Genomic DNA, 26,238 nt, shown 5'->3' with positions numbered 1-26,238 from the left:
CTTCCCTCTCGTCCTCAAACTCCATTCCCTAATTGTCACAGTTGGGGCTGTTTTTCCCAGTCCATCCTCTTGGTTGGTTTTCTTTCTCAGCCCCTCCTCCAACACACACATACTACTGTGAGTCCCCGCCTCTGCTCTCACTCTCCAGGCCTGGACCTTGAGGGCCAGCACCAGGACTAGTCCTGTTTGGAGGGCCAGGGACAGTGAGCTCTGAGAAAAGCCAAGTGGGAATTGCTCTCTTCAAATGCTACATGCAGATCTGATCCACCAGGATGACCCAACAGGGCAGGGGTCCTGAAAGGGAGGAACTCGGTCTTGGTCGGTTGGTTGGTCGGTCAGTTGGTTGGTCAGTCGGCTGATTGGTTGGTCGGTTGGGTAGGAGAGACAGCAGAGATTGGCAGTGGGGAACTGGGGGAAGGTCTTGCAGAAGTTGAGTGTGTGCTACCCCTAGGCTTTTGAGGTGGAGTCCAGCACCAAGGCCAAGGACTTCTGCCAGAACATCGCCAGCCGGCTGCTCCTCAAGTCTTCCGAGGGATTCAGCCTTTTTGTCAAAATTGCAGATAAGGTGGGTCTGCCCATCTTTTGGAGACTTGCTGGGGCCCCAGGAACATGGAGTGGGTAAGAGGAGAGAGGCACCTGCATGGAGCATCTCTCAGTTCCTCTCACACAGCACATCTGTCCTCGGTCCCCTGGAGCATGGCACATGGCAGCAAAGCTTTTCTGAGAGTCACATGCCCAGGTGCCCTGTGCCCCACAGTCACAGGGCTCATTGACTTTGTCCCCTCAGAAAATTCACCCTTGAAGTATCCTTCAGAGGGTAGAATGCCTATTACTGCTTTATCAGAGAGGTTAAGTAACTTATCCATGGTCACACAGCAGGGACCCAGATCCAGGTGTGCCGTCCCTAAAGGTCTCCCTAGTCAGCTGTGATGTCTCCTCAAAGGGAAGGCTTCCTAGAGCATCCAGAAAAACTGGATGTTCCTTTCGACCGATCATAGACAGCGCCGTGTCTATTCTACCTCACTCCGTGACTGTCACTGTGTCAAACATGAGGACCCAAAGACAATGTCTCTGAGGTCCTGGGTCTGGAGGATCTGTGTCAGAGCCTGGGGGAGGAGCTGGACACAGACGCCAGAAGTCAGCTGAGGCAGGCTGGCCTTGTTCTCAGCTGTGTTGCATTGGGCCTGTGCAGGTCTTGGTGTGCCAGGGACTGGGTGGGATGATGCCCCTCTAGGCAGGAGGCCGGTGTTCCCGAGATGCTAACGAGGCACCAGTGGTGTGGGTAGGACCAACACACAGAACCCCTCTGGCTGGGGGTGGAGCCTTCCTATAGAAGCAGCTGACAGGAATGTTGGTGGGAAAATCAGAACCAAACCAAATGGCCCAAAGCTGTGATGGCTGCATCCCTAGGTCATCAGCGTCCCAGAGAATGATTTCTTCTTTGACTTTGTTCGACACCTGACAGACTGGATAAAGAAAGCACGGCCCATCAAGGACGGTAAGGGGCTGGGCTCTGGGATGCTAGCAGCACAGGGACATGCTGGCTTGAGACTAGGCTGTGAACCCCATTAGTTAGCCAAGCGGCTGGAACCAAGCTGGCAGGGTCAGGGGACCTTCTTTGCTGAGACTCTGTGTGACTGGCTGCCCTGTGCCACAGGAATCGTGCCCTCACTAACCTACCAGGTGTTCTTCATGAAGAAGCTGTGGACCACCACAGTGCCGGGCAAGGACCCCATGGCTGACTCCATCTTCCACTATTACCAGGTGAGCTGCACTGTGCCCTCTGCTCCCCTCAGCTTCGTGGGCCATCGGCCTTGTGGTTTCACTGCTCTGCTTCTGACAGGAACTGCCCAAATATCTCCGAGGCTACCACAAGTGCACCCGGGAGGAGGTGCTGCAGCTGGGCGCGCTCATCTACAGGGTCAAGTTTGAGGAGGACAAATCCTACTTCCCTAGCATCCCCAAGTTGCTGAGGGAGCTGGTACCCCAGGACCTAATCCGGCAGGTCTCACCTGATGACTGGAAACGGGTAAACATGGAAACTCAGAGGAGGAGCAGCAGGAGTGGGGCCTGAGAATGGTACCTTGGGTATCCCAGGGGTTGAGACAGCAAGTGCTGGCCGGCAGCTAAGGGGAATGGCCCTCCCTCCTGTGTGATGAGGGAACCCTCTACTCCATCTCCGTCTGCTTCATTCTCTAATCTCTGTGCAAAGGATTTAGTGACCCTATGGTATTAATTTGCCCCATCCTAGTTGTCAAGGTGACCTGAATTTGCTTGATGTGCCCTGGTTTGTCTGCATGGGTTGGGGTGGATCAGAAACCAGTTGGCTGGGGTACGTGGGGACCACGGCATAAGTTGGCAACACTGTTTGTACCATGTCTGGCTCTCATGGTGTAGACAGGCAGAAGCAGAGCTGTGATTGGTCCTCCATGATTCCCTTCCCCCACAGTCTATTGTCGCCTACTTCAACAAGCATGCGGGGAAGTCCAAGGAGGAAGCCAAGCTGGCCTTCCTCAAGCTCATCTTCAAGTGGCCCACCTTTGGCTCAGCCTTCTTTGAGGTGAAGGTATGTCTTCAGGGGACCTTCTGAGGACAGGTGGGGGACAAAGGTTGGGACTGAAGCAGCACAGAAACTGGAATGGAGGTGACAGCCATTGCCTTGAACACTTGCTGGCACAGAAAAGAGGAGAGCACCCTCAATTTAGGCTCACAAAGGCCTGAGAGATCAGGTCTGGGCAGGAAATAAAAAAGGTTAATGTGGTTGAGTGTGGTGACAGACAGGGGGCCAAGTCAGTGAGAGTCAGGGTCTCCTCAAGGGACAGTGAGGCTGGGGAGGTTTGGCACTGGGACAAGAGTACCATAGGGCTGTCCTGACCATTGGGAAACTTGCAGATTGAGAGGAAGGACATAGTAAAAACCCCCAGTGAAGCAAAGGGGAGAAGATGGAACCTCTTGTAGGGACCCTTGAAGCTGTGGGCAGAGGGGGAAAGCAGGAAGCCTTGGCAGGGCTGGCACCATGTAGGCAGCAGGCCGGGTTGATTTTGTCCTGGCTCAGCTGGCTTCATGCCTGTCTGCAAACTCCCATCTTGCTCTGGGCTCCCGTCTGACAATGCCTCTACTTTCTTTGCCAGCAAACTACAGAACCAAACTTCCCAGAGATTCTCTTAATTGCCATCAACAAGTACGGGGTCAGCCTCATTGATCCCAGAACCAAGGTGAGCAGGGCAAGAGTGAGCAGGTTGGAGTGAGGACCAACCAAGGTCCCAGACATAGCCCTGTCATCTACTGTCCCCACTTCGGAGTCCCTGAGCCCCCATCTTGAAATGCTTCCTGTGTTCACCACAATGACTCTGTCATTTGTTCCACCAAAATTGCAACCTTCAACTTGCCACCAAATTCTCACTGCTAAGTTCCCCGACCTTCTTTTAGTGCCCAGCTTTTCAATGTCACTGGATGCCACAGACCAACACCTCTTTCCAAAAACAGTTTCTGACCTATCTGGTCAGGGTGGTACATGGTGGAGCGAATGCAGGGTGGCTTTGCTTATGCACCAAAAGGCCAGTCCCACTGTGAGGCCAGAAGCTGTGCTCCTGAATAAGTGATAGGAATCACTAATGATTGTCGTCTTCTTGCTGCATGATGTCATGGTCACATGGGCTCTCTGCCTTCCTCTGTCATTCTTTCTCAGACATTTTTTGGGCTTCTACTCTACCCAATCCAAGTATCCCGTGTCCTTCTCTTCTCTGTCCCAGTTTTCTCTTTAATTTCACCCAGGCTATCTCATTCAGACCAACAGTTGTCAGTGCTCTCAGGCACCTAAGTTTCTATATTTGGCCCTACGTACACAACAGCCTCTAGGGCTTCCTTGGGCAAGGCAAGGCATGGAGGAGGAGGGATCTGCTCCATGGCAGCTCCACACAGAGCTGGCCTCTCCCTCTTGCTTCTTTCCTCATGTGAGGGCTCAGGCTTTCTTTGAGGGGGTATCTGCGGGCTGGAGCTGGGGTAACTGAAGCCAGAGAGTAATGCTGTGCATCTGTGTGTCTACCTTCTCTCCTAGGACATTCTGACTACTCACCCCTTCACCAAGATCTCCAACTGGAGTAGTGGCAACACCTACTTCCACATCACCATTGGGAACTTGGTCCGTGGGAGCAAACTGCTCTGTGAGACATCACTGGTGAGAGCGCCCTCTAGTGGGCACGGGTCCCTGCCTCTCCTGGTGGAGTCTGTTAGAAGCCTAGTTTATTTAGGTCGGGGGGGGGGGGGATGATCAGCTAGGGTGGAGGAAGAGAGCCATCATTCAGCTGTTGTTTTAGAATCTGGCTATTGATCCCATGGATGTGGGCCTTCAGCCCACGTGTACCAGAAGAGCCATTAGCAATGAGACCTTCAGCATGAGCCCAAACTTCCAAGGTGCAACTTAACTGGTAGTTTTTTACAGTCACTCCTGCATCGAGGCCTCCAGGCTTAGAGGGACCACAAGCCTGGGGCTCAAGATAGCAAGATGAACCCAGCCACTCAAATGTGTAGATGGGGGCAGACTTGCTTTGTTTCTGTATTGTGCCCACTGAAGTATATTCTGGGAGCCGTGTCTGTGTGTGAGGGGCTTGTGCGTTCCACTGTGGGCTCTGCTTATTTTCCTACCCCTGGTTTCAGGGATACAAAATGGATGATCTTCTGACTTCCTACATCAGCCAGATGCTCACAGCCATGAGCAAGCAGAGGAACTCCAGGAGCGGGAGGTGAACCGTAGAGGAGACGCTGGCTCAGGCCTTGGCCCTCTAGGCAGGGAGGCTGGACTGACCATATCTGCTGGGCATCTGACCTGCCTGCCATGAGGTCCAGACTCTTCTGCATCCACCTATGGCATCTGGGTTTGCTGTCACCCTACTTTGTTGTGGCCTTCCTGGTGTAAGAGTCTGTGTTCCTTGGTCACCTCTCCTGATTCAGACCAGCTCCATCAAGCAACATCTTTTGACTTTCTGTCTATGGATGGCGCAGAGGAATCAAGGACAACTTAGCTCTCTGCATACTCGGGACAACCAAACTATTTGTGCATTGAACTGATGCTCTGAACCCAAGGGACTGGGCTCAGGGTCCTCAGCACTGGCCCCTGTCATAAGCACTACCACTAAGGACTCTCTGGAGGACTCTTCAGTACCATCTGCTCCAGGAAGCCCACTAGACTACCTCCTGAGTCTGGACAAAGCCTCCCGATTCTACCTGGATCACTCCTGTTGTGTGACAGTTATGTGGTGGGTCCCCGCTAAAATCTCCCTGACCACCTGAGGACATAAAGCATGTGTCGTATTCTCTGGTCTCATGGTGATCTTTTCTGGGGAGACAATGTGGGACCGGGGTGCAGACCTGTAGGGGTGGTCTGTGAAGCTATTTCTTCCACCCGCCTGAGCAAGATGCTTCACCTTGGGGTTTGGCATGCTTAGGCCAAGGCTTCCTTGAGTCTTAAAAGACCACTTGGGTCAGAGGGGATGGGGAAAGTGATTGCCACTGGCCAGAGAGGGGTAGGCCCGAGCACGTGTATACAGTGTGTGTGTGTGTGTGTGTTTGTGTGTGTGTGTGTGTGTGTGTGTGTGTATAACTAGGGCAAGTGGAGACAGAATAACCCTCCCATCTTGCCAGAAGCTTCTCTTCAGCTTATCAAGACATACCCAAGAATGATGACACTTCCTTGGGTGAAATGCTGAGGTCCAGTGATAGTGACCAGAATGAGTCAGTGAAGTCTGGGGTGGCTGGGTAGATCTGGGGCAGGGGCTTCAGATGGGATGGTGGCTGGAGTGATTAGCTGCTGGTGTGGCAGTTGAGAATCCCTTTGAGCTGGTAATGTGTGGAACTTCCATCAGTATCTCCCTGAGACTTCACATTAAGCATCCAGGCTGCCACATCTGTATCCCCAGGGAGTGCTGTTCCCGACCAGTGCACTGCATGTGGAGGAGAGGGCAGCTGGTGTATACAAGCAGAGAACCCAAACCAAGCAGCCTCATTCTATGGAATGGATGCCTTGGCTGTTGAGAAGGAGGGAAATGTTCTGTCCTATAACATTCGCATGACTCCACAGTCAACTAGGATAAATCTAATCCATGGAGAAGCTGATGCTATAGTTTGCTCTATATCTTCCTGCTGAGGGGAAGGGTGAGGTCCAGGGGGAGTGTGAATGGATTGTCGGGAGCCATTTTTGCCTGCTAGATGGGGTCAAAACAGGTCAGGGGTTGAGGGCAGACAGATTGCCCAGTGACTCATGGAACAATAAGAGGAGATACTTTGAGGGTCAAGGCGAGGGCTGAATATTCTGTTGACCTTGGTGGAAGGAACAGGGAAGCCTCCAGATGGGAACAGATATCCTGTGTGTGTCAGCCACGGTTTCTGCTATAGCTTGTGATTTTGCTCCCCACTGCACTGTCGGGTATAAAAATGCTATTGAGCAATAAACTCAGAGCTGCGGTATTCACTGGAATATTTCCGAATCTATCTCTGTGTCTCCTTTCTGCCTTTGCTATTGTTAATCCTCACTCTCCACTCAGAGGTCTGTTTGACTCGTGCTGGCTGGCCTGGCACAATGGTGGAAAGAAACAGCATAGAACTCAACTCACTATTGCTAACACTGGGCTCCCAAACAGAGGGGACCAAATGATCGATCTGAGTTCTGTTTTCCTGGTAAGGCCAAAGGCTATTTATTGAGTGAAATGAGATCATGAATTGCAAACCCCAGGCATTAGGGAGCAACACACTGCACACAGATCAGAAAATGAGGGTGGGATGAGAGCTCTGTCCTGGCTCATGTCTATGCCACCTCTTCTTCCCCAACTTAGGAAAATGTCACTGCTGCACCATCCCACAGTCTTTATCAGCCTAGGCAACCACAGAGGGGCAGAGAACACACTGGCTTCCTGAGAGGTCGCCTTTATTATAAGCTGACATGACTAGACACTCCTTCAGCAGGAAGTACAACAGAAGCATAAGACGAGACGGCCCTGCAAACCCAGAGAGCACCAGCTCCAGCTCCATGACTGGGTACCACTGTTTGCCCTGGCCTGTCTCCTGAGGAGCATCCTGTGGAGGAGCTGGGCTAGAGTGCTGCTCCTGAAAGCCTCAGAGGTCTTGGTGTGAGCCTTCTTGACCACACCCTACCATCACCATACTTAGGTTCAGAGAGGAGGAGAAGAGGGCAAGGTGAGGCTATATTTTCTCCAGTGGGGGAAGGAAGGCATAATTGAGGAGGAATATGCCATGTAAACAGATTCCTGGGAAGGGATCTAGTTTAGAGGGGTCATAGTGTTGTTCAGCGAGGAGTGTGCCTAGTGATTCCCTAATTGGGAACTTGGAGGTTTGGTGTTCTCTATAGGAACTCTGGTTGTTTGATATTCCCCTTAGGAGGCATGGTACTGTTGAGGGAGCATTAGTGATCTCACACCCCTCTTAGGACACTTTGGTGGTTCAAGGTTCCTTTTGGAAGCTCTGACAGAGCATTGCCATCTTTGGGGAATCCTTGAGGTATAGTATTCTCTTAGGGGTTACTTGTGGTATGACACTAATAACTCCCTTGGGGTGATAGTGGTGGCTTGATATTCTTCTTGGCAAGTCCCAGTAGAACAATGCTCTCACTGGAGGAAATCTGGTGGTTTGAGAGCCTCCTGTGTCAGGACTGCCGTGAAATGGAGAGTTTGAATATCTCAGAAGGCTGGAGTCTGGCCAGAGTTTTCCTATACGTTTTCTGTTGTAGGCTCTTTTTTCTGAAGTTCTGTGGGAGAGAGAAAAGATAAGCACAGATTTCTCAACTGTCACTCTCCATACTTTTGTTTACTCTATGGCGAGCTCACAGTCATCGCTTGTATGTTCGCACTGATTCCAGCTCACCACTGACTTGCTCTAGACTTTCCACCCTTTCACATTCTATGCAAACCTTACAGATAACCCTCCAGTTCATCCCTCCAGGACACACAAAAGTGGCTGTGTGATCCAAGGGTGCTCAGTAGGCAGTGACTGACATCGTCTTCACGTGGTCAGCTGTGATGTCACGCCCCTCAATTCCTGGCAGGATTACAAGCTGGAGGCCAGCCTGGGCTTCAGGGCGAGTTCCTGTTTCAGCCATCCCCTCTAAAATGAACACTCCCCCCCACCAGAATGGGAGTTTCTTGAGGGGACTTTGACTCATTTTCTATCATGTTCCCAAAACCCAGAAAAATGTCACATACTAGAGGCCTAATATACCCTACTACCTTGTTGGTGGAAAAACTGGCAGGTGGGGGAGCTAGGGAATTCAGATCCACCTTCAAGTAGAAAATCAACTTTAAAAGTAGGTAAAGTACAATGAAAAAAATTTATTACAGTTATTTGAGAGTTAAAAAAATATAGTGAGGAATTATGGGACCCAAATAAAGAATGTAATAACTCAAGGGAGGAAGGTTATCCCAACTGTATGTTTCCTGCAAAACACTCATTTTAGATATTAAAAACATAAATAGTGGTAAATGTTTTTAAAAGGTAGGTCATACCAACACTAGAGGAAAGTCAGGGTTTCTATTAATATTATACCAAATAGATTTAAGAATCATACTATTATCCAAAATAATAAAGGTTTTACTATTGACTTAATTAACATTCATAGTATACTCTATCCAATTACAGAACGTGTTATTTACATATATACATGGGGAAATTACAAAGATGGGCTATATTGTAGGTATAAAATAGTCACAGTAAATACAAAGGGACTAATAATCATTCCAATTATAGTCTCTGGAAATAGGAATTTAAAGTAGAAAACAATAGCAATATTGCTGGAGAAGTTGGAGCTGTGGGTCTAGCTCAGGAATAGAACGTAAGCTTAGCAAGTAAAACACACAAACAAACAAACAAACAAACAAACCCTGAGCTCCAGTCCCAGCCTCCACTAAGAATTCCCCCAAAGACATCTGGAAAATCCCCTAATATTTGGAACAAACAAGTTCAGTTTTTCAATTATCAAAGTAGTATATATAGAGTATACAGTAGCAATTCAATACATGTATGTAGTATGTAATGATCAGATCATAGTAACTACCATATCTAGTTCCTCAGGTACAATTTATTTTTGCATACATTTTATTTATTTGACAATTTCATTCATGTATACAAAGTATCTTAATCATATTCAACCCGAATTCCCTCTGGGACTCCTGTCAGACCCTCTGCAATATTTGTTTCTCTCTTAATGTCCTATTAAAAAAAATAACCCATTGAGTCCAATTGGTCTTGCCTGCGTGTGCAAGGGTGTGGGGCCGTTCTATAGAGCATGGGCACCCTCTCTGAGATCACACCTTCGTCCCCAGCAGCCATCAATTGTCACCACCTCCTCAGCTGTGAGGAGAGCCACCTAAGTCCCTCCTCTGTGTGTTGGAATGTTTACTGACCACCTTGATCTTGTGTAGGTCTCTTACAAGGCAATAGCTACTGGGGACCAGAAGGCAGCATTCACAGCCCTCCTCCCCATCCTCTGCCTCTTACAGTCTTCCTACCCTTCTTCACTGATGGTTCTGAGTCTTGAGGGGGTGGAAATAAATGTCTCATTAAGGGATAACCATAAATAGTTAATTATTCTCAGCACTTCAGCCAGTTTTGTGTCTCCCCTTCACAAAAAGGAACTCCTGTGGCCCAGGCAGAGAATGCCACTAGTCTAGGGATATAAATGGAAATATTTAGAAGGACGCTTGACAACGTATCTAACTAGGGAAACAATGGTCGTATGTTCCTCCTTTGATCCCATAAACCCTCAGACATAGGCTTTTGGCCAAGTTTATAGTTGCAGGGGCTTATTCCTTCTGTGGAGGAGGCCTCCAGTGCAGTCTCAGGGCAGCTGGTTACACCAATATGAATTTATGTTAGCCAGGAATATTGGTGTGTTGAATTGTTGCTGTTGTTGTTGTAGCCCTCTCTAGCTTTGGATGCAGAGTAATGCTGGCCTCTTAGAATGAGTTTGGAAGGACTCCCTCCCTGTCAATGTACTGGAATAGTCTGTAAAGACGTTGTATTCCTTCTATGGAAGTTTGGTGAAATTCAAAGTAAAACCATTCAGACGCTGACTCGTTTTGTTTGTTTGTTTGGACATGGAATGGTTAATCTCCACTCTCAGCTTTGACCTTGGAAGCACCCTTCTGGGTGTGTTTGTCATCTAAATTAGGTTAATCGAGGCAGGAAGACCTACCCTAAATGTGGGTGGTACCACAGGCTGGAGGCCAGCCAGCAAAACCAGGAGGAAGCTACCTGAACACTAGAACTCATCATAACTGCTTCCTAAAGGCCATGCAATGTGACCAGCTGCCTCAGACTCCAGCCACCACCGCTTCCCTGCCAACATGGATGGAATCCCTTGAACCCATGAGCTGAAATAAACCCTTCCTCCATTATAGGAAGGGTTTGTTAGATATTTAGTCACAGCAACTAGAGAGTTAATATGAGAGACTTACCCTTCCAATTAAATCCTATGACTCACTGTTGTTTCAGGTTTTCTGTGTCCTCATGGTTCAGTCTTAGTGGGTCCTTATGTCTAGAAGTGCTTCTTCCAGGCTTCTGGTTTGTTCCATGTAATTGTTCATTACTGCCCCAGTGGTCCCTTCCGTTCTGTGGTGCTAAGTTATGATGTTTAACAATGTCCACTGCTATATTTAAAATTTGGGTCTTTTATCTTTTCAAGAAGCTAATTTAAGCTCCCTGACCATTTATATCTTTTAGTCTCAATTCTGTTCTGATCTTTGTAATTTCTTGTCTTCTACTTTGCTAAATTTAAAATTTGGGTCTTTTATCTTTTCAAGAAGCTAATTCGAGCTTCCTGACTATTTATATATTTTAGTCTCGATTCTGTTCTGATCTTTGTAATTTCTTATCTTCTACTAACTTTAGGTTTGCTTTGTTATAGTTTTTCTAATGTCTTGAGTTTCAGTGAATAGGTTTTTATTTGTACTCTTTCTCTTTTGAAATGTGGTTATCGCTTTCTTCAAAATCCCCTCAGCACTGGCTCTGCTGCACTCATGTGTTTGTTTTCATTGTTGTCTCCAGTTTCAAATCATTCTCTTTTGGTTTCTTCCGTAATTGACTCGGTAGCATGTTGTTTCGTCCCCATGATTTGTATTTGTACCGTATCTAAAAACCCTCTTGTTAATTATAGGTTTTATTGAGGCAAAGAAAAATATATGCTATGACTTCAATTTTTAAATTTTGTTGAGACTTGTTTTGGTCTAACTTCTATGAGCTATCCTGGAAAATGTTCTCTGTGTGTGGATAAGAGGAAGGTATATTCAGTGTGTTAGATACGATGTTTTGCAACTCCTAGGTCTACTTGGTCTATTACAGAGTTGAATTCTAATGTCTAGTGACTTTGTATCTGGATGATCTATGTGTTCATAGATGAACATGGGGTGCTGTATTGGAGTCTGACCCCTTGTACTACTCATGCCAATTGTCTGCAATGTGTTACCCCAGCACATATACATTTATGATTACACTTCCTTTTCATGGATCAATCCATTTATTTCTAAATAGTGACGTTCCTTTTAGTTTGTTTTAAAGTAGTCTATTTCATGTAAAAAATTGTTCACATTTTGGTTTCCATTTACACGGTATGTCTTTTCCCATCCCTTCACTTTCAGCCTAGGTATCTCCTTACCAATAAAGACATTTCTCACAGGCAGTGTATCATTAGATATAGCTTTTAAAATCTATATTGCCAGGAACTGGAGAGATTGTTCCACGGTTAAGAGCACTGGCAGGTCTTCCAGAGACCCTGGTTTGAATCTCAGCACCTACATGGTGTGGTTCACACCGTCTGATTCACAACCATCTGTGAGTCCATTTCCAGGAGATCTGATGCCCTCTGCTGTCTTCTACAGGCAACAGGCATGCATGTAGTACACCTATATACATACATGCAAGCAAAACATTCAAACATAAAACACAATAAAATAGTTTTTAAAAAATTGATTTAGCTAGCCTTTCTCCTTTAAATGGAGACTTTAATCCTTTTGCATTCAAGGTCATCACTGAAAATTAAAGACACATTTCTGTCGTCTTTGGTTGTTGTATATATCATTAGACACATTTCTGGTTCTTGTGTGTATCACTTTTCCTCTCTTGTTCGTCTTTGTGCTCTGATGTATTTCTGTATTTGTGGGATTTGATTTCCTTTCCCTTTCATTCATCTACTCTACTGCTGAGTTTTGTACTTTCTATTTGTTTGGGGTTTTGTTTGTTTGTCTTGTTTTGATTTTTTGAGACAGGGTTTCTCTGTGTAGCTCTGGCTGTCCTGGAATTCACTCTGTAGACCATGATGGTCTCAAACTCAGAGATCCCCCTGCCTTTGCCTCCTGACTGCTGGGATTAAAAGCATGCGACACCACTGCCTGGCTGAAGTTTGTACTTTTTTATGATAGTTGTTACCCTTTTGCTTCTGTTGTATTTCTTTCTCTTCCTTCCTTCCTTCCTTCCTTCCTTCCTTCCTTCCTTCCTTCCTTCCTTCCTTCCTTTCTTTCATTCTTCTTTTTTTCTGAGACAGGGTTTCTTTATATATCTCTGGCTGTCCTGGAACTCACTTTGTAGACCAGGCTGGCCTCAAACTCAGAAATCTGCCTGCCTCTGCCTTCCAAGTGCTGGGATTAAAGGCGTGTACCACCACCGCCTGGCTTTCTGTTGTATTTCGTTCACATTTGCTGTAAGGCTAGTCTAATAATGATGGACACCTTCAGGTTTTAGTTGTCTTGGAAGTCTGTTTTCCTCCTTCACTTCTGAAACACAGTTTTGTTGGCCATGCTCTTCTTACTTGACATTTTTTCCCTTTGTGTCTTTGAACACATCGCATCGTGGTGATTTGAGAAAAATTCGCCCCCATAGGTTCATGGGAGAGGCATTATAAGGAGGTCCAGTCTTGTTGGAGGAAGTGTCTCAGTTCACTTCCTGCTGTCTGCTAATCAGGCTGCAGAGCTCTCAGCTCCTTCTCCAGACCCTTGTTTGTCTGTATGATGCCATGTCTCCTGCCATGACAATAATGGACTGAGTCTCCGAAACTGTAAGTCAGCCTCAATCAAATGTTCCTTTATAAGAGCTGCTGTGGTCGTGGTGTATCTTCACAGCAATAGAAACTCTAAGACACCCATTTTCTCACAACCTTTAATGTTTCTGTTGAGAAGTCTGTTGTTAACCTTCTAAGATACTAATGCTTTTCTTTTGCTGTTTTTAGAGATGGATTTTGTGTGTGTGTTGTTTTTTGTTTGTTTTGTTTTTTATTTTGTCTTGTTCCTTTGCCAGTTTGACTGCAATACAAATCAGAGAGGTTGGTTTTGGTCAAATTTATTAAGGCGTCCTTTGAATTTCTTGGGCCTTGTGAACAGTTTCCCCATAATTCCAGCAGTTGTTTTTCTGAAGATATTTTTCAATTATTTCTTTAAAAGTGTTTTAGCTTTGATTTTATGCACACGACTATCTGAATGTATGTATGCATGGTGTGTGCATGCTTGGTGCCAGCCGAGGCCAGAAGAAGACATGGAATTACCCAGAACTGGAGTTACAGATGGTCAGGAGCCACATGGATCCTCTGCGAGAGTAGCAAGGGCTCTTAACTGTTGGGTCATCTCTCTCGTCCAAAGAAAAGGATTCTTCTATGCCTTCCCTCATCTCCTTTCCTGAAACACCTATAACCCATATTTGCTTATAAAATGCTGTCTCATAGATCCACAAAGTATTCTCCATTTTAAAACTATTTCAGGACTTTAATCTCAGAAATTCTTTCTTCTCTCTGATCAATTATATTGAAGGTCTTTACCATGTCCTGAACTTTATTTCTTGAGTTCTTTAGCTCCAATATCTCTTACTGGGTCTTTTTTGTATGATTTATCTCCCTGATGCCTCTTTCATTCATGTAATGAACTGTCTTCTTGTAGCTTCTTATCTCACTAAGAATCTAAATTTCTTTTAGCTCACTTTCCGAATTCTTTTTAGATAATCTGTTTATTTTCTTTTCCACTGGGGTCTGTTGCTAGGTGTTACCCTGCTTCTCTTGAGGAATTACAGTGCTTATTTTTATCATCCTTTTTATATTCCCATAAGAAAGAATATGATGGGCCAATAACTGCCTTTAACAACATTAGATAGTGGCTTTTCTTTTTTGAGACAGAGTTTCATTATATAGCACTGGTTGACATAGAACTTGCCGTATAGACCAGACTATTTGAAAATTTGTTGCAATCATCCTGCTCCTGCCTCCTGAATACTGGGTTTATATCTGTGTGCTACCAAATCTGGCCTATAATTGTGGCATCTGTAGAAAATGGGCTTCATTGATTAGTCTATTGTGGATACTTTGCCTTAGTACCTGTGTCCCTTCCTTGATTGTAATCCACATTAGCAAAGACATGGGACATCTCAGCCTGGGATGAAGACGTTGTTAGATTGTAGTGTTAGTTCAGATGCAGCTCTGTTAGGCAGGATATTAATATCCAAGCTCCATAAGCTGACATTACGGCTCTCCCATGCTAACCTGCACAGGCAACAATAGGCTAAGTTGAGAACAGGATGCTCAGCTGCTCCTCAAAGGGAAGGAGTGTTGCACATGCCATTTGAGATGGTCTGCTTGCTTATCTTGTGGGGACTTTGGAGGACAGAGCCTTTCAGGCCTGGTTTATTTCATTGCCTTCAAGGCAGCAGGAGGTCCCATGTGGCTGTTTGCTGGGGACTTCTCTAAGCTGTCTAAATGCCTCCTGTGGCTTCAGAGTTGAGTGTGCAGAGCTGCAGCATAATTGCTTGGATGTTTCATGGATCTGGTGGGGCAAGGTCTCAAAGTGGCCCTGCGCATCAAAACCTCGAGTGGGTAGGAAGCATGGTATAGTCTGTGCTCTTCCCTTGGGGAAGTGCAGCAGTGTGATAACCTTATGGTTCCCCAAAGTAGGCAGAAGACCTGAAAAGGCTGAAGGAGTCTGAAGAACTAAATACTTTAGTAGTCTGAAACATGAATAAGAACTTGTAGGGCCACCTTATTACATTAGCCAATGCTGACTACCTCAGTTCAACCCTCAGAACACATAAGAGCCAGCTTCCATGGGTTGTCACATGGATGTCACAGGCATACTGTGGGGCATACACACTCATACCCAACACACACAGACATGGTTAATAAGTTCAAATGTAATGTGTTTTTAATGTTTTATTAAAGTAAAGGAAATTAGAAGAGATGTTGAAATGAATGAAAATGAACCCACAGCAGTCACTATCTCTTCCCAAGGCTACGAATATCACAGATGAGGGAGTTTATAAAAAGGAGCAGCTTACCTATCATATTTTCAGGGGCTAAATTGGCAGACTTAGGGGCCACCTCTGGCTTCTGTTGAGAGGCATCATTATTTTCTGTTATGTCTGTTATAGTCTTTGAATGAAGTAAACCTGTATATTCACAGAGGCAGGGGAAGAGAAAGACAAAAAAAGTATGAGGACATTATGTTCAGCTCCTTTTATAAGAGCATCAAACCTTCCTAAGAGGGTGGAGTGTTGATGCGCAATCTCTTCCCCCAGATACTCACTTCTGAATACAACTACATTGGGTATTAGGTTCCCATGTTGGGATTTTAGAGGGATGCTCACATTCAAACTATAGTAACAACATCATGTGACCATGGGGATCGTGGAAGCAGTATTAAGAAGGCTGTAGGAAAAGAGGAGCCAGTAAAACCTGATTCAGGAGAAAGGAAATAATGATGACAAGAGAAGATCCAAAACCCAAAGCTGAGTCCCTGAAGGACAAGCAAACTGATTACACTCTAGTTAGGCTGATAAGAAAAAAACAAAAGGGCACAACATACCAATATTTCAGAGGGGAACTCAGAATAGGACAGATATTAAAAGAGAAAAAGAACTGAGTTCAGTGGCAAATGACTCTAATCCCAGTACTCAGGAGACAGATGCAAGAGAATTGTGAGTTTGATCCCATCTTGGGCTACATAGCAAGACCCTGTGTCAAAAATTAAATGACATTAAATAATACAAGAACTCAGAATATGTAAATATGAAAAGGGGGACTAAAACATACCATGCTAATAGATCTGAGTTTTTAGAGTAGATTTTTAAAAACTTCCTTGAAAGACGTAAACTACTGAAAAAATAAGTCCATTACTTTATTATAAAAAAAAACAACTGATACAGATAGCTTCACAGATGAGCAGAGTACATTCTAAGCAACTGACATGGCTAAGATATTAAAACAGGAAATTACAATAAAAATACAAAACAATATTGCTCATGAAAACAGGCACAAAACCCAAAGAAGCACATAAACATCAAGAGCAGTGTGCTCCAAGGACCCAGGTCATGTCAACACTGGCAATGAACGTGTTCAAAGACACCGACGCAGTCAGTCAGCGGAAGTACAGAGCATGTGCACATTCCTAAATGCTTTTCAACACACTAGTCCCAGAAAGGAACTTTGTTACAACACAATAAGGGGCATTTATGGGAAAACTCCATGTAATATCATGCCAAATGCTTTTCTATTGGCAGGCACACACTCTCATCAGTCACTAATTACTTGTAATTCTAGCCAGTGTGATAAGGCCAGAAAAAGAAATCAAAGACATCCAGATAGGAAGAAGTAAAAATTTATAGAAGGAATGACCACATATGTAGGAAACTATCTGGAGGTTCTTAAGAAAATTGGAAATAGGTCTACCTGAAGACATATACCCTTGGGCATATACCCAAAAGATGCCCCACCATGCCACAGGGGCACATATTCCACTATGTTCATAGCGGCCTTATCAATGATAGCCAGAATCTGGAAACAACCCAGATGTTCCACAATAGAAGAATAGATACAGAATGTGGTTCATTTACACATTGGAATACTAGTCAGCTATTAAAATGAGGACATAATGAGTTTTGCAAGCAAATGGATGGAACTAGAAAATATCATCCTGAGTGAGGTAACTCAGACCCAAAAGGACATGCATAGTATGTACTCACTAATAAGTGGATATTAGCAAAAATAGTACAGAACATCCAGGATACAATCCACAGAACTCAAGAATGTTAATAAGCAGAAGGAAGGCAGAGGGAGGGAGGGAGGGACCTGGGTAGGAGAGGGGAGGGGAGGAAGGGGAACATGATCAGGTATGGGGGAGAGAAGACAGAAGAGATCTCCTGAGGACCAGAAAAATGAAAGGAAATATGAAGCTTCAGTGGGGAAGGAAGGAAGGAAGGAGGGGTGACCCTCTAGAATATACCAGAGACTCAGGAGGTGAGAGAATCTCAGGACTCAAAGAGACCTCAGATGAAATGCCCAACAGTGGGTAGTGGAAACTTGTAAAGTCCACCATGAGTAGAAAGACAGGACATCAAGTGGAGGCATGGGGTTGCCATTCCACAGTCAAAAACTCTGACCTAGAATTGTTCCTGTCTAAAAGAACTGCAAGGACAGAAATGAAGAAGAGACTGAAGGAAAGGAGATCCAGTGACCAACCCAACTTGGGATCCATCTCAAGAGGCTCCAAGGCCTGACACTATTACTGATGCTATGGTGTGCTTATAGAGAGGAGCCTAGCATGGCTGCCCTCTGAGAAGCCCAATAAGCAGCTGAAAGAATCAGATGCAGATATTTATACCCCACAGAGCAGGACAGAAGCTGTTGACTCCTTTGGTTGAATTAGGGAAAAGATGGAAGAAGCTGAGGAGGAGGGTGACCCCATAGGAAGAACAGCAGTCTCAACAAACCTGGACCTCAGAGATCTCTTAGACACTGAGCCACCAACCAGGTAGGGTCTGCTAGTGGGTACGAGGCCCCCAGACACATATACAGCAGAGGACTGCCTGGTCTGGCCTCAGTCAGAGAAGATGTGCCTAACCCCTGAGAGACTTGAGGCCCTAGGGAGTGGAGAGGCCTGGGCGGGGGGCATCTTCTTGGAGTCAGGGGGAGGAGGAGTGGGATGAGGAACTGTGGGAGGGAGGACTGGGAAGGAGGCAATGACTAGATTGTTTTTAAAAAGTGATTAAAAATGTAGACTATGAAAAAAATGAAAAAATAAAATCACTAGAACCAATGAATGAACTTCATAAGATTTCAGAGTATGAGGACAATATCTGAAAATCAACTGCATTCTAGATACTCAACAATCAGCTGGAATTACAATTTTAAAATACCATCTTTAGTGGCATAAAATGTAATATTTAGAGATAAATCTGAGTTATGAAAAATGTGCAAATCACAAAGCCTTGTTAAGAAGAATTTTAGAAAGTCTAAGTAAATGTCGAGGTTCAGGTTCAGCCTTCAGTACCTTCACACTCCACAACTGCAGTTTCAAACAGACAAACCACATTAGCTAGATATACTAGACAGCTGATTACAAATACTGTGCCTGTACTGAATATGCAGATTTCTTTCCCTTTGTCCATAAGCAGCACAGCATGACAAGGGTTTAGCCTACCTATAGCCTACCCACACTATGTTTGGTGTTACAAGTAATGCAGAGATTATTTAAAGAACGTGAGAGGATGTGAGGGGTTATTTGCAAAATATTAAGATATTCTATACAAGACAGGAGCACCCATGGATTCTGGTATTTTTCAATGCTCACAAATAACATGGTATGCCTGCTCTACATTTATGCATTGTGAAAATGAACATTAAAATACCAGTTTTCTTTAAGTTACACATACTTTGACACAATTACAAATATAAACTACAAAATGCCTTTAAAATATATTTATTATTATTGTGTGTATATGCATCATCATCATAAAAGGTGATGGGCCAATGAGAAGGTCATGAGTCTAAAGCTGCTGGCCACCAACCCTGCCAACTTAAGTTCAATCCTCAAGACTCATATGGTGGAAAAAAACTGATTCCTGCAAGCTCTCTGACCATTTTTAGATGTTTATAAGTCTGGCAATGATATACATTGTATACAAACATTGATGGCAATTTTGTTTATAGCCCCCAAACTGGAAACAACTCAAACATCTGTTAATGTGTGAGCATGTCACTAAAATTTGATTTCTGCTGCTATAACAAAATATCCACTACTGTACTGCATTAAAAAAGAAAGGCAGTACCCACAATGATTCCACCATCTGCCACCAGACTCCTCTTTCTTTTCTTTTTTTAATATTAATCTAGTTGTATTGAAATGCATCTGGTATCCAATATAAATTCAGCTGTCTTCTTTATATTATATACTTTCTTTACTTACATTTCAAATGTTATCCCCTTTCTTAGTTTTCCCTCCAAAAATCCCCTATCCCCTCCCCCCTCCTCCTACTCCCCAATCCACCCACTCCCATTCTTGGTCCTGGCATTCCCCTATACTGGGGCATAGAGCCTTCACAGGACCTAGGGCCTCTCCTCCCATTGATGACCGGCTAGGCCATCCTCTGCTACATATATAGCTAGAGACACAAGTCCCACTATGTATTTTCTTTGATTGGTGGTTTAGTTCCAAGGAGCTCTGGGGTTACTGGTTAGTTTATATTGATGTTCCTCCTATGGGGTTTCAAACCCCTTCAGCTCTGTGACTGGGACACTGACCACCTTTGCTTACATCGGTCAGTCAGCAATATGTCTTCTTTTGAGAAACGTCTGTCTGGGTACTTTGTCCATTTAAATCAGCTCTTTCTTACTACTGAGTTGAGTTTCTTAAAAACTGTGGATATTAACTTCTTACTGGCAGTGCGACAAACAGCTGCTCCTCCCAGTGCACAGGTTGTCTACACGTTGATGGTTGTTTCCTTTGCTGTGCAAAAGCTTTAGTTTGACACAGACCATTTAACTATTCTTGATTTTGTGACTCGTGTTCTTGGTGTCATAGTTAAAATGTCATTGCTCAGACAGAGCTCAAAAAGAGGCTTCCCGCACCTGCTCCCCTAGTGGTCTCCGTCTGTTTTTTTGTTTACAGCCCATTCAGTATATTGTGCAAGTTAAAAAGTTTTGGACGCCGGACATGGTGGTGCACGCCTTTAACCCCATCACTTGGGAGGCAGAGGCAGGCGGATTTCTGAGTTCGAGGCCAGCCTGGTCTACAGAGTGGGTTCCAGGACAGCTAGGGCTACACAGAGAAACCCTGTCTCAAAAAACCAAAAAAAAAAAAAAAAAAAAAAAAAAAAAGTTTCGGACATGAACTGTAACAAGTTACAACTATGTGAATGCACTTATGTCCCAGCACAATACCTAAAGATGGTCAAAATGATCGACTTTGTTATGCGTATTTTATTTTAACTTTTATTTATTTATTTATTTATTTATTTATCCATTTATTTATTTGAGGCAGGAACTCAGTAAGTACTCCAGGATGTCTTCCAATTCACAATCCCCCTGTCTCTGATTCTGGAGTGCTGGGTTTCAGTTGTGCATCACATGTCTGGTCATTTATGATGGTATTTTTAAGCAATAAGTAAATGTAAGGGTTGGAGAAATGGTTCTGTTAGTAACGCGCTTGCTTTGGCAGGCACGCACTCTATCTCAGAGTGTACTAAAGATAAAACCAAGCCAAACCTAGTGTGTTGAACTGGTGATGGCTCTGTGGCTAAGATCACTCCAGAGGACTGGCGTTCAATTCCCAGCATGCATATCAGGCAGCCTCTTAACTCTAGCTCAGAGGGTTTGATGCTTCTGGCTGCCACCAGCACTCAGATGCACACAACTTCTCCACACACACATAAATAAAAATAATATAATATTTTTAAAAAAGGAAGGAAGGAATTAAAAGCCAGGAGTGGTGCGTGGTGGCTCATGCTCCTCTAGACCTGGGGAGGGGTTCTTGGGTTGGCTGCCCAGCTAGCCTAGCCTAGTTGGTGAGCTCCTGGCCACTGAGAGACAAGGAGGACAGCTTCTGAGACAAGATGGACAATGTTCGCTTTTGGCCTTTACAAGCATATGCGTGCAAGTGTGTGCTTGTAAACACACACACACACACACACACACAGAGAGAGAGAGAGAGAGAGAGAGAGAGAGAGAGAGATTGAGACAGAAGAGGAGAGGGAGAGGGGGGAAGGGGGAGGGGGAGAGGGAGAGGGAGAGAGGGAGAGGGAGAGAATACAGTATTTAAGACTATTTCATTGTTATAGCCTGGAATGGCAATGCAGCCTTATAATCCCAGATCCCTAGGAAGTTGAGGCAGGAGGATTACAAGTGTAGCCAATCTTGGCAATTTAGCAAAACCCTGTCTTAAGATAAAAACAAACAAACAAACAAACAAACAATCTATCTTTCACAACTGAATGTTATTGTGCACTGAGAGGGACCCTAGGGACTCACAGTCACGGTGAGTGCTCCACCGAGTTACAGCCCTAGGTCCCAGATGTCTTCTAATTGTGAAATAACTTTCCCTTCTGGATTCCAAGAACTATTTCTGTCTGAGTAAGTTTATTTAGTTTGTCATAGTCTGTCTTTAACCTTGAAGGATTAAATATCTTCACTTACAAATACTTATATTTATTTTGATTCTTGGTATAGATGGACTCTTCTCTGAGGGAAATGTCAACATGTATTTTTAGTGACTGATTCTAGAGCTTACACATAGGTCTGATTAATGGTATCTCTCTCTTTTTTTTTAATCGTTGTACTTCCTGGATCCTGGGCCTGCATTCTTTGAGCTTCTCTCTATGCTGACAGGGATCCAGTTCTAAGTTTCACTCAAGGCTGAGGGTCACTGCTTATGCCCGCCAGGAATCTGGTGAACCCCAGGCACTTGGGAGCAACCCACTGCACACAGATCCAAACACGAGGGTGGGATGAGAGCTCTGTCCTGGCTCATGTCTATGCCACCTCTTCTTCCCCAACTTAGGAAAATGTCACTGCTGCACCATCCCACAGTCTTTATCAGCCTAGGTGACCACAGAGGGGCAGAGAACACACTGGCTTCCTGAGAGGTCGCCTTTATTATAAGCTGACATGACTAGACACTCCTTCAGCAGGAAGTACAACAGAAGCATAAGATGAGACGGCCCTGCAAACCCAGAGAGCACCAGCTCCAGCTCCATGACTGGGTACCACTGTTTGCCCTGGCTGTCTCCTGAGGAGCATCCCGTAGAAGAGCTGGGCTAGAGTGCTGCTCCTGAAAGCCTCAGAGGTCTTGGTGTGAGCCTTCTTGACCACACCCTACCATCACCATACTTAGAGAAGAGGAATAGAAGGGGAAACGGCTAGGCTATTTCTTCTCTAAAAGCATCCTAAAGGAAGTATTGGGAGCGATGGGATCTAATGTATCATAGCTTTCTTCAGAAGAGTCCAACATGGGAGTCTTGCTGGGTTTTGGCCTGGGAGTCCTCTGTGAAGGATCCTGCTGCTTCATCCTCCTTCAAGATGGGCTCTGGGGTGTCTAAGGAAGTTTCCCTGGTGGATGTTTTGGAGTGTTGAAAGTCCTGAGTTAGTGGTTTAACCGTGTTCTTGAATGGCACTGACTTCTTCTTAGGGGCTTTGACAGGCTGAACAGTTTGTGGTGGGGGTTTCTTTTCTCTCCTGGTTGAGCTTCCATAGTGGACTTCTGGAGTCCACGGACTCGTCCCTATCCGGGCAGGAAGCTGGTTAGGTAAGTGTGAAGCTCTTTGAATCTCAGATTTTTCTTTGGGAAGGTTAATTCTCTCAATATCTGTAGGATAGAAAAGACACAGACACGGATTCCTCAAATGTCACTTCTCTACAGTCCCTGCCAGTCATGTATGACCCCCAAGTCATCTCAGCATTATCTTCTCAATAGATAATAGGTTTTTTCCTCTAAGCTCTTTTCTCTCTCTAGACTGTACACATTTTATTATGATCCTACAGCTCAGCATGGGTGTGAAGCTTACAGATGTACTGTAAGTCTTTAGCTTACCAAGGGAGGTATCAAAGGAAAGGACCAGCCTTGGCTCAGAGTCCATGCCTTACAACCTTTGCTTATAAATCAGCTTAAATAAAAAATAAATATACTCTCAATGAGCGTCGCAGATTTGTTTGAGACAACATCTCATTGTGTAGCCCAGGCAGGCTTGGAACCCACCATGCGGCCCAGGCTGTCCTTGAACTTGTGGTCGTCCTTGTACCTCATCTCTCAAGTACAGGGATTACAGGTGTGAACCACCATGCTGTCTCTAAAGGAAGCTTTTTAAGTACAGAGCTTTGGCTTGTCATTACCTGCATGGTGCTTCAATGTGTGTGTCAAAAAATAAGTACCAGAGAAGTAAATTTTGTTTTACTGACAGGAGAACATAGGCAGCAAAGACTTAAAATAACAGAGCAAGGGAATTGAGACCAAGTCTATTGAAGAAGAAGAATAAGTCTAGTTGATCTGTAAAAACATGAGAACATGTTATCAAGAAGTTTACTTCTGGGAGCATCAGCACCCCGAAGCTGAGTCTGCAAAGCAGGAAGCTCAGGGCTAGGGTGGGATTCCTGCCTGCACATATGCAGTCTGGAAAGAACAACAGCACACGGAGGTTTTGCTTCTGAGCTTCTGAGATATTTAAACTCATGTACTTCATGAAATGCTAATAACATTAAATTTTTAAAGTGAAATTCATCAACAGTTTAGACGTGAAGGCATAAGACTGACCCTTTAACCTGTCCCCTGCCTCTCCAAAACTCTAAACAACACCGTCTATGGCTGACTCTGTGTCTATACACTCTTGCCACAGCCTCTCTGCTATCTCTCAATCAAACAAATAACTCTAGTGTTTCCAGAGAACTGCTAATCCCCCTTCAGCTAAAGCTGAAGGCCAAGACAGAACCTCTAGGATCTCCTCTCACACTCTCTCCCTCAGCTCCTCACATAGGACTCCACCGCCCCTTGGTAGAGATTTTATCCCTCCAAACTTCTTCTATTGAAAACTCATCAGTCCCATTTCTTATCTGTCTTCCCTGCAATTCATCCACACTTATCTCTGCCCCAAGGTTCCCCGGGTCCTCTTCACTCCTGGCAAAATCTCTCAAAGACCTCCTACCCCATAGCTATTTCTGCCTTCATTTTCTTACACAGCTGGCAGCTCCTTCCTGTCAGACAGCCATATTCGACTGGTGCCCCCATTATCATAAAGACAATTGCTAATTCCCAGTTGCTATGCCCTACTGACTGCTTGTCCCCTAACCATCTGAGTCCCACGTTGGGAACCAAAGCCAAGTTCTCTCAACTTTTCCTCATCACCCCTCAAACTCTCCATGTCGGTTTGCCAAGAGCCTCCCAATTCATCCACTTTCTTAAAATATCTCAATTTCAAAATACACCTCAACACCTCAGGAAAGTCTACTCTGACGTAACTAAAGACTCTCAAATAATAGTTGTTTTACAATTATCCTTATATAGCCAATCTAAATTCTCCTGGCTCTTCTGAATAACTCTCAAGGCTCCAGATAAGCACTCCTGAACCACATTTTCCTGCCTACTGCCCTTTCCTATGGGCGGCATCTCTTCCCCTTTCCCAGGCCTTGAGAGTTCTCTTCCTAACTACTAGGACTTATGAACCTAAAAGTTTCAATAGATGCCCCAACCCCAGCCCCAGTTTCTTTGGGATCTACATCCTAGCCCAGCCTCATGACTACATTTCCCTATGGTACAGAAGTGAAACTGTCTGCTCTTCCTGGCTTTGACTAGAAACCCAACTTCCTTGGACCCCTAACAACAATGTCCCAGTGTCATGAGGAAGCAGCCAGAGACAAAGAAGCCCACTTACCCAACACCTAGTGACATAATAATAAAACAAAAAGGTGGGAATGAAGGGCCTCTGGCCAGCCTGGGCATGGCACCCATGGCACCCATGGCACCCATGGCTCTGGCAGGCCTTGCCCTTCTCTCCATCCCCTGTGAATGTAAAACCATTGGATTACATTATTTTTTGTTTTGGTTTAGTTTTTTTTTTTTTTTTTTTTTGAGACAGGGTTTCTCTGTGTAGCCCTGGCTGTCCTGGAACTCACTCTGTAGACCAGGCTGGCCCCAATTACATTCTTAAAGCTACCACCAAATACTCCCATATTTGGTCACTTCCTCCTCCTGATGTTGACTTCCAAAGTCCAGCTCTGAAGTATTGAAGTACAGCAATCAAAAGCCCACTTTGGCTGTCCTAATTAAGATGCATAATTAAAATTAAACACCTCATCCCAACACAGGGCTTCCACTTGTACCTTTATGAACAGCCATTTTCCTATGGGCCATGTCTGTCTCTTCTCTATCCAGAGTCAGTCCTTTGTCCCCATCTCTGGGACAGAACTCCTGTCCTTCTCCCTTGCTCCTTTCTTCCTCTCTTTGTTTCTTATTCTCTGCTCTTTATCCCTCTAGGAAAAATAAATCCCCTTGGTGCCAAGACCTTGGTCCTGGGAGTGCTGAGCCAATACCAGTCCTTACAGTATAAAATTATTAGGGAGATAACGCCCTGCTGCAATAATCTGTAATAAAGAATGCCAACAAGTATGAAGATTTTGGTTAACAGTTCTCAACTTGTCCTTTACAGGTCTCTGGAAACCCTGGAGACTTTTGGCAAGGAAGGAGTCGCTTAAATCAAAACAACCTTTATAATAATGCTAATGCTATTTGCCATTTTGTTTACATTGGCCTCACATACAGCAGTGCTTCCAGAGGCCACACCACAGGTGAGACTGTAAGAGATGGAAAATTCAGAAACAGATATGAGAATTTTTTTTCATTTTTTTCAAGTCTAGGTATTGAGGTTTTTTTTTTTTAAAAAAAAGGCTGCTATATTTCTCACTACATTCTTTTTCTAAATCTAATACATCACACAAAAACCTTTAAAATTACTTTGAAATGAACCTGCAGATATTTTAAACATTACAAGATGGCAAATATCAATAGACAGTGTGTGAGGATGAGGTGTTGGGAAGAGCCAGTCTGGAGCAGAAGTGGGGTCCAGGCGTGTCCAACCCCAGAGATTGCATCTCCTCATTTCGAGAGTGGTAGGAATGAGGACCACTCCTCTCCTGCCCCGGGCCTGCAAGTCCTGATGCACAACCTTTTAGCCTCCTCCTCTGCTGCCCTTGAGGTAGTCAGGCAGCATGGTGGCCAGGTTACAGGTTAAACTTCTTCTTTCCTTAGGTAATTTCCAGCAAGTACCTGGAATTCCTCTTCATTCAAGTAAGGCATTCTTGGCACTACACCCTCAGCCTTGATGGATGCTCACCCTAGAAGCCTCTGCCCACTCCCCAAAGGTTTAAATAGCCTTTGCCCCATCCCCACCCCCAATTAAACAAGCTGCTCAATGAAGCCTGTCTTCCAAGAGTCTGTTTCTCCTGCATTCACC

At 44.8% G+C, this 26,238-nt stretch overlaps 2 protein-coding genes across 6 annotated transcripts in view; one reads left to right on the top strand and one right to left on the bottom strand.

The window, feature by feature from the left end:
• Myo7a (myosin VIIA) overlaps positions 1-5,310 on the top strand; it is a 68,785-nt gene extending 63,475 nt beyond the window's left edge. For all 5 annotated transcript variants that reach the window (XM_021165945.2, XM_021165943.2, XM_029479536.1 and 2 more), the window contains 8 exons: positions 452-565; positions 1,411-1,498; positions 1,658-1,764; positions 1,844-2,029; positions 2,450-2,566; positions 3,132-3,215; positions 4,058-4,177; positions 4,657-5,310. In XM_021165945.2, the coding sequence (XP_021021604.1) occupies positions 452-565; positions 1,411-1,498; positions 1,658-1,764; positions 1,844-2,029; positions 2,450-2,566; positions 3,132-3,215; positions 4,058-4,177; positions 4,657-4,746 (906 nt within the window). In that variant the 3' untranslated portion in view covers positions 4,747-5,310. The remainder of the gene's footprint in view (positions 1-451; positions 566-1,410; positions 1,499-1,657; positions 1,765-1,843; positions 2,030-2,449; positions 2,567-3,131; positions 3,216-4,057; positions 4,178-4,656) is intronic.
• Positions 5,311-6,722: 1,412 nt separating this feature from the next.
• Gdpd4 (glycerophosphodiester phosphodiesterase domain containing 4) overlaps positions 6,723-26,238 on the bottom strand; it is a 141,423-nt gene continuing 121,907 nt past the window's right edge. Inside the window, exons 17-18 of the mRNA XM_021167569.1 lie at positions 15,307-15,417; positions 6,723-7,756 (exon numbers count right to left, since the gene is read on the bottom strand). Coding sequence (XP_021023228.1) covers positions 7,719-7,756; positions 15,307-15,417 — 149 coding nt within the window. The 3' untranslated portion in view covers positions 6,723-7,718. The remainder of the gene's footprint in view (positions 7,757-15,306; positions 15,418-26,238) is intronic.

The sequence above is a fragment of the Mus caroli genome, chromosome 7 (assembly GCF_900094665.2).
Source record: "Mus caroli chromosome 7, CAROLI_EIJ_v1.1, whole genome shotgun sequence".
NCBI lineage: Eukaryota > Metazoa > Chordata > Mammalia > Rodentia > Muridae > Mus > Mus caroli.
This window is presented reverse-complemented; position numbering and strand designations above follow the sequence as displayed.